The 8339-nt window shown below is 38.3% G+C and overlaps 1 protein-coding gene across 2 annotated transcripts in view; it reads left to right on the top strand.

Annotated features, from left to right (window-relative positions):
* The window catches only part of GRID2 (glutamate receptor, ionotropic, delta 2), a 1587604-nt gene extending 1580347 nt beyond the window's left edge, over positions 1-7257 (top strand). For both annotated transcript variants that reach the window (XM_010860143.1, XM_010860142.1), the window contains 2 exons: positions 3909-4149; positions 6835-7257. In XM_010860143.1, coding sequence (XP_010858445.1) covers positions 3909-4149; positions 6835-7257 — 664 coding nt within the window. The remainder of the gene's footprint in view (positions 1-3908; positions 4150-6834) is intronic.
* The last annotated feature ends 1082 nt before the right edge of the window (positions 7258-8339 follow it).

Below are 8339 nucleotides of genomic sequence, written 5' to 3'. Positions count from 1 at the left end.
TTTGTTGAATGAATATGTGAATGAATGAAAGAATAAATTAGCATGAACTGAGCACTGAAATGATTTCAGTGTTGACCAGGGCATGCTAGCTGAATGTACAGTTGTGGTTTAACGGAAATTTTGTACCCAACTCAATGCCTGAAGTGAAATCACTATTTAGATATTTATTGAATAAATAGATGAATCGGTGGGAATGGAATAAATTAGAAAGTAGGATTAATGATAAGAAATAATAAGTAGACTCTGGAGGTAGGGTTCATTTACCAAAAACTCTGTTGAGCATATTCAATCCATAAATATATGCTTGCTCCATGGGGGGTAAGGGAGGGAAGCTCAAGAAAGAGGATAGATATTGTATAATTATGGCTGATTTACATTGTTGTGTGGCAGAAACTAACATAATATGTAAAGCTATTGTCCTTCAATTAAAAATAAATTTTTAAAAATAAAATTTAAAAAATTTTAATTAAATTAAAAATAAGTAAATATGTGCCTGCTCCATGTTGGGAAGTATGGAAGATGGTGAGTACATATTCTTGGAGGGGAACAGACATTAATCAAGTAACCACAAATAATTACAAATGATGATAAGTGCTGTCTGTGAAGGAAAACTCTTCCACTTCCAGACACTGACCAATATATATCGTGTGGCAGGAGTAGAAAGACAGGGAAATTTGGGAGCTCATTTTGTACTCAGATATGTTCTCATTAAGAAGATACTGTTGTAGTTTCTTTTCATTTTTACAGGTACCTGTAAATTCACATTTAAGAAGAAGTTATTTCTTTTAGGGATACTATTTTTTCTTTCAATATATTCAGTAGTGCCCTGACTACCTAGTGTCTTTAGGTAGGCAAATACCTACAGTGTCAGTTTACTAATGGTGTCTGAATGATATTCATAGATAAGCCAAGCAAGCGACGACGCTGAGGGTGTGGGTGATGGTGCCTCACAGGCCCACAGAGAGTTGCTCCTATGGCTCAAGCAACTATTTCTCAAGTATATTCCTCAAAATTTTAGCTCTAAAGCAAATAAGAAAGGGGGATGAAAGTCTTATAAATTTAGGAAATGCTGGAGTAAACAAAAATCATACATGTTTTCTTTTCTACAGGTCTTCTCAAAGCCTTTAATAGGCTGCCTTATTTTGGTAAATTTCCAAGAGAGTGTTGCTCAGAGTTGATGACCACAAGACCGCCCCCCCCCAACTTTTTTTTTTTTTTTCCGCAGAAACCCTCTAGGCACTAGGGTCCCTTGGAACACACTTCTGGAAATTCTGGAAATGCGAATGACCTTATCTGGGATGGAGGCTGGAATAAGGGTGAAATAGAATCCATTAACACTCATAATCATTGTCATAAATTCACATTTACTGCCCTTTTTGAGCAACACTCTGAAGCAACAGAACTTTAGACCCATCAATTTCATAAGGAAGATGTCCAAGTTGTGAGGGAAGCTCCAATGCAATGTTGATCCCAGAGTGTCAGCAGGGTCACTGGGGCTGAGGCTGTGGGAAAACCCAAAGGTAGATGACAGAGACATAATTCAGAGAAAGACAAATATCATATGATATCACTTATATGCAGAATCTTTAAAACATGGTACAAATGAACTTGTTTACAAAATAGACTCACACACATAGAGAATGAACTTTTGGTTATGGGGCAGGAGGGGAGAGGTGGATGGATTGGGAGTCTGGGATTGACATGTACACACTGCTATATTTAAAATAATTAACCAACAAGAACCTATGGTATAGCATAGGAAATGCTGCTCAATATTCTGTAATAACCCAAATGAAAGAAGAATTTGAAAAAGAATAGATAATATGTATATGTATACCTGAATGACTTTGCTGTATACCTGAAACTAAGACAACATTCTTTTGGAGTAACTATACTCCAAAAGAAAATGAAAATTAAGAAATAGAGGCTTAACTCTCCATCGTAGCCCTTAGGGCTGGTATTACTCTTGTTTAGCTCTGGTTGAATGTTGATTATCATCAAGCTCATACTTATAGACATGTGGATGACATGAACAGATAAAAAAGGTGAATGCATCACCGAAAGTGAGTTATTTATTCTGTCCAGATTGGCTTCTCTCCAAAGTTTTAAGCAGCCTGTCATCAGATAATACAAGAGCTGGGACAAGAGTACAATATGGGTCCACATATCCTAAGTCTGGGAGAAGGCAATGGCACCCCACTCCAGTACTCTTGCCTGGAAAATCCCATGGAAGAGGAGCCTGGTAGGCTGCAGTCCATGGGGTCGCTAAGAGTTGGACACGACTGAGAAACTTCACTTTCACTTTTCACTTTCATGCATTGGAGGAGGAAATGGCAACCCACTCCAGTGTTCTTGCCTGGAGAATCCCAGGGATGCGGGAGCCTGGTGGGCTGCCGTCTATGGGGTCGCACAGAGTCGGACACGACTGAAGTGACTTAGCAGCAGCAGCAGCATCCTAAGTCTGGGCTTCCCTGTGGCTCAGACGGTAAGAATCTGCCCGTAATACAGAAGACCTGGGTTCGATCCATGGATTGGGAAGATCCCCTAGAGGAGGGCATGGCAATGCATTCTGGTATTCTTGCCTGGAGAATCCTAACTATAAGAATCAGGTTAAATTCTGCTAGATAAAATATGTTCTGTCCTCTTATCTTGATAAATATACCTTCACGACCCCTAGGACATCAGGTTTGGGTTTCTAATTCATGACCAGCTAAGAGTTCCATGCTGATTCAGTGGCACAAGGAATTGACCTCTGGTTCCCCTTCCACCCACACAGTGAGGGGTTTCCCACACATAGGTGTGTGTGCCTGAGCTTGCACGTTGAACTCTATTGGCACCCCCCAAATACCACCACAGAGACCTGTATGTACCCCTCGCTTTGAGACCTGCTCTCATAATCAGACATGGAAATAGGCCTTTATGGGCCCTGGCGGGGCACTCTGAGCTGCCTGGGCAGGAAATGTCAGGGAACTATGCAGATGGTACCCACTCTGGAATGCTCATGACCTTGGCCCTGACTGTTCTCACCCTGTGAGAAGGGGCACAGCTGGAAGAGGGCCAGAACTAGGCAAGTCTGAGGTAGAGCCCAAAGAGTTTGGAATTGAGAGTAAAAACTCTATGAAAAGTATACATTTTAAAAGCTGCAGTCTTTGCAGCTACCCCCACCCCCACCCCAGACTCCGGAAGTGAGTAAAAGAAGAAAAAGGGTACTTCTTATTTGAATTTAACTACTTCTGAAAGCCTCTGGTCAACTTTTCTTCTTGTTCCCCAAGGTAAGATTACTTCGCCTTTGGCATTAAAAGGAAACTAGATCAGTTGTGTGAAAAACCCAAAATGATGTATTTTATCAACTTCAGACTTGTCCCAAGGCTTTCTCTCACACTGTGTTAAATAATAGAAGTCTGTTTAATTGAATTCCTTTGTCTGTAGCATATGCTGGGTGACATTATGCCAGCATCTTGCTCTAAGCAGCAAAACGTTCTTCGTAAAAGCATTAAGATCCAGAGCGTCTTTCTGGATATAGGGTAGGAACACAGAACTGCAGCAGCTTGAAACCACATAAAAACAGTGCCTCCGAAATGTAATTGCAAAAACACATCACGATAAACCAGGGCAGGGGGTAGGTAATACTTAGGATTCTAAAATGAATATTAAAGAAAAAAAAAAAGAGGGGAGAGGGAAGAATATAAGAATGGAGAGAGGAAAGCACTTGTGGCACAAATCTTATCTAAAGAACTTAACTTTATAATGTTTTGCATGTCCTAACATTCTGCCCATAGGCTAATCTATATGTTTATTTCCCCTTGACAACCACCATCCTTTAGAGATGGGGTTATTAACGGATATATTGTGGACTGAGGCAGTTAACCACGTCTGCAGTAACACGTGATTGTGTGTTTCACCCCAAGGATCCTGGAGCTTCAGCAGAATGGTGACATGGACATTCTGAAGCACAAATGGTGGCCCAAGAATGGGCAGTGTGACCTGTACTCCTCAGTGGACACAAAGCAGAAAGGAGGCGCCCTGGACATAAAGAGCTTTGCAGGGGTTTTTTGTATCCTCGCTGCTGGCATTGTCCTCTCCTGCTTTATAGCCATGCTGGAGACGTGGTGGAACAAGAGGAAAGGCTCCCGGGTTCCATCGAAAGAGGTACTTGATTGAAAGCTTTTGCACTATGTTGAGCGAACACGCGGGCTGTGTTTCCAGGGAGGGTCATCACAGGGAAGGGGATGGTGGTTGGGGGTAGGATTTGTTTCTTCTTTCCTTGAAGAATGAAAATAAACTTATGAAATGTAAAAATTGGTAAGATCAATACCAATTTTCATTTTTAAGACATCCCAGATCCATGAAGAGGAAACGATAGCATTTGAAAGACTGACAGTTTCATGAGCCATAATGGGCCTTGAAATTCTCCTGAATCTTAGGATAGACTAGGTCTATGATTTTTCTAAAGGCTGTGATTCCCTTGACCATTTAACGAAGACACTTATTATTTTATTTCACGTAGCTGTTTAACTTATAGGTAAATTACTAGTGTCTCTGAGATTCGGCCTAAGAAATGCAATGTTACAGTAAAATAATCAGTTTTCTCTTCACTGCCAGAGACTGCATCCCTCTGTCTGCATGTAGACCTAGAGAAGTGATTATATGTTTTCAGCCCTTTGATGACTAAGTTTAACAAATCCATACCATGGAATCATCTAGAATTCCATTTTTCATCTTTCCTCCTGGATCAGCTTAACTCCAGGGCCATATTAAAATTTTTCCAGAGATTTGAAAGAAAAATTTCAGAGTTACATATATCTTTTAAAGTGCCCTGTGCTTTATTTTCATCAAAAAAAAAAAAAAAGTGGGATTTATAAATTTTCAGAGACTATCTGAAGTTAAACTACTTGATTTATTTATCTTACTTCCACTGGATCAAAAGGTGAAAAAAGAATTTAATAATGAACTCATATTCACTAAAGCTTCACAAATTGAAATGAAAAATGACCTGAATTTGCTGAATAATTTGATTTGCTGGATAGTTTCAAAGAAAGACAGTTTTAAGCTTTCTGTAACTAGACCTTGGCTAACTTACGCCTAAGTAAATCCTAAGAGGATCTGCTTTAAGGTGCAAATAAAAATGACTTCTTATTTGCATGATTTTTGCATGTTAATATATTCTTTCAAACAGATTGTTTCCTAAAATTTTCTGAGGATTCCTTCCTACCACCTTATACGAAAAATTGATCAGCACCATTTATAAGGAAAAGCTTGGCTTGGCAAAGATAAATTTTAGCTTCCTACCTGTCTGAGTGATCATACATTCTAAATTAGTGGGGTATAAACTAAAAATTAATCAGATTTTTCTGTAGTGTTTTCTTTGTGGAATAAACTTCTGGTATCTCTACTGACACTGATTCAGTGCCAAAGACCACATTAATGCAACATTATAGCCGAGATATCATAGTCTCAAAAATCTGAAAATTAAGGACTCCCCAAGCTCCTTATATTTTGAATTACTATACACGATATTAAATTTTTGCATTATTATATCTGTTGATGGATGACTACATTATAGTTGCTGTGGGAACCATAAAATTCTATCTTTCAACTCTCTAAAGTCTCAGTGATAATATTGCATTAATGGATATTTTTATTGGATTTTGAAATGAGAAAGGAGAAGGAAAAACAGTGATGCACATCAAAATATTTTTCACTGAGGAGCACTTTAATTGCACAATGAAAAAAATACATCCTCCTTTCTAATTCATAGCAGCTAATCCAGATCATATGAACAAATATTTTCTTTTATGACTAATAGATATTTTAAATTTTAATTTATTAGATATAATTAAATCCTCATAAATTTTGTTTATTGAACTTGGCTATAAAGAAGATTGATGAAAAGGACAATTTTCTTTCCTGCCAGTTTTATTTTTCAAATATTGGGCTTTAATGCTCACTTTTAGTGAAAGTCCTAAGAAATTTATAAATTAATTTCAACTCCAGAAATATGAGATTTTACTTCCTTTTTCTTCATTAAGCACCTTCTTACTAAGATTCTATTAGCGTAGCTCAAAGTGTCTTTGATTTAGAGGCCATTTAGTATTAAGCTGGCCCTAAACTGAAGCTGTCACTCACATGTCATGACTTGAAGGGGTCTCTAAAGCTTCTTTTGCTGACCTCACAATATTGAATCATTTAGGCTCTAGGTAACTTGAGTGTATGAAATCCCTCAATCAGAAACTGATTCTCTTGTGTTGAATGTTGCTCTCTCTAAACAATCTCACATGTTTCTAGCTGAAAGAGAAATAACCCTTTAACAGTCACTAACACTTTAGTGTGAACTAGCATATCAACATAGTATGACTTATCTCCAAGAATGGAAAGTTAAGGTTAGGAGTGAATAGAAGAAAGAAACAAAACCCAACTTGGAATGAGACATCCTGAAGAAGGAGGACGCATGCAAATAGAAGAGGGGGGGGTGGGGGAATGTGCAGCCCAAACCATACATTCTGTTTGTATAACTTTGCCTGGGTCTGTCCCTGCTCTCGTAGAAGGCAATCACCCATCTACTACTCCCATATTTTGTAGTTGCATGTGGCATTTGCTCATTTAAGAACTTTCATTGCAAGAAAAAGATAGATAACCTTATCTTAGAATCATATGGGTACCCCCATAACCTAGCACAGTGCCCGGCTCATATTAGGTGCTCAATAAATATTTGTTAACTGAACAAACCCCAAAGTTCAGTTCATTACCTATCATGTTTGCTGAACTACTTTTTATTTTTTTAACCATGGAAGCTAGTACTGATGAGAACCTTATCTTCTTTTTCTTCATCTCCAGGATGACAAGGAAATTGACCTGGAGCACCTCCATAGACGTGTAAATAGCTTGTGCACAGATGACGACAGCCCCCATAAACAGTTTTCCACCTCGTCAATTGACTTGACCCCTCTGGACATTGACACTTTGCCAACACGACAAGCACTGGAGCAAATCAGTGATTTCAGGAACACTCATATTACCACAACAACCTTTATCCCAGAGCAGATCCAGACTCTTAGCCGCACACTGTCAGCTAAAGCTGCCTCTGGTTTCGCTTTTGGCAACGTGCCTGAGCACCGAACTGGCCCTTTTAGGCACAGGGCACCTAATGGGGGCTTTTTCAGGAGTCCTATCAAAACAATGTCATCTATTCCTTATCAACCAACTCCTACCCTGGGGCTCAATCTGGGTAACGATCCAGACCGAGGCACTTCCATATGAGAATCCAACAAAATCTCTCCACTGTTTCTCTTGTAGGACTCCCTTTGCAAGGAGCAACTGTAAGATTGTGGGACTAACATGGATGTAACTTTTTTTTTTAATCAGGATTATTAGTAACAGTTCTAGTTCTTTCTCTCTACCCTCTCCCTCTTCTCTCTCCTCTACTTCTTTCTCTCTCTTCTTCCCTCTCTTTCCAGACATCTTCTTCTTCCACGTTGTTTCATTACTCAATTTGTTCCCCCAGAAGGTAGTATACTAGGATCCTATTAGACTGCTTTTCATATACTGTACTTCAAGAATAGGAAACATGCACTGAGTATACTAGGAGTATATGCAGGATTAATTTTACATAAAGGCCTCTTCTGTAACATTTCTCTATTTTTAAAACTATAATTGCAATAACTTCAGTCTTTTTACATTCTTCTGCTGCATCCATAAAATGCTCCACTGCTGTCGAGTGTCCTTTGACTATGGACCAAAGGCAACCCCTGCAGTGTTTATAGAATAATTTAAAGACCATTCAGGCCACATAATATGAGAATGCAATTTTGTAGGATTACAAAAAAGCCATTAATATGCCAGTCAAGACTACAGTTAAAACTACTCTTGCACTGCAACAGTGCATATGACCTTTATGTGATTGTACAGTATTAAAAAGGTTTTTTTGCTTATGTACAGTAAACTTTATCATATGGCAGCAGCCTCTATTGTGTTAAATAAATTAGTATCTCATATATACATATATATGCACCTATATAATGTGTATATATATTCAAAGGCGACCATTGCTATTGCAATTCATTTAATAAAGCTTTAGTTTAAAAAAAAAAGTATTGTATACAGGAACTATGTATAGTGCAGGGGGTCTTTTCAGTTAGAAAAGGCAGGTTGCTTTAATGTTATTCTGACTCGCATTGTTTGCCAACAGAGAATATTTTATACTTTTGTTATTAAAACATCCAGGGCGATTTAATATTTGTTCCTAGATGTAACTCATTCGAATAGATTTCTGCATTTGTTATTCAGCAATGTATAAAGCTAACCTTGATAATTTTACTTTTAATTAATTATCTAAATGGAAA

The sequence above is a fragment of the Bison bison genome, unplaced genomic scaffold (assembly GCF_000754665.1).
Source record: "Bison bison bison isolate TAMUID 2011002044 unplaced genomic scaffold, Bison_UMD1.0 scf7180017864464, whole genome shotgun sequence".
NCBI lineage: Eukaryota > Metazoa > Chordata > Mammalia > Artiodactyla > Bovidae > Bison > Bison bison.
Note: the sequence above shows the minus strand (reverse complement) of the source record. Positions and strands in the feature narration are given on the sequence as shown.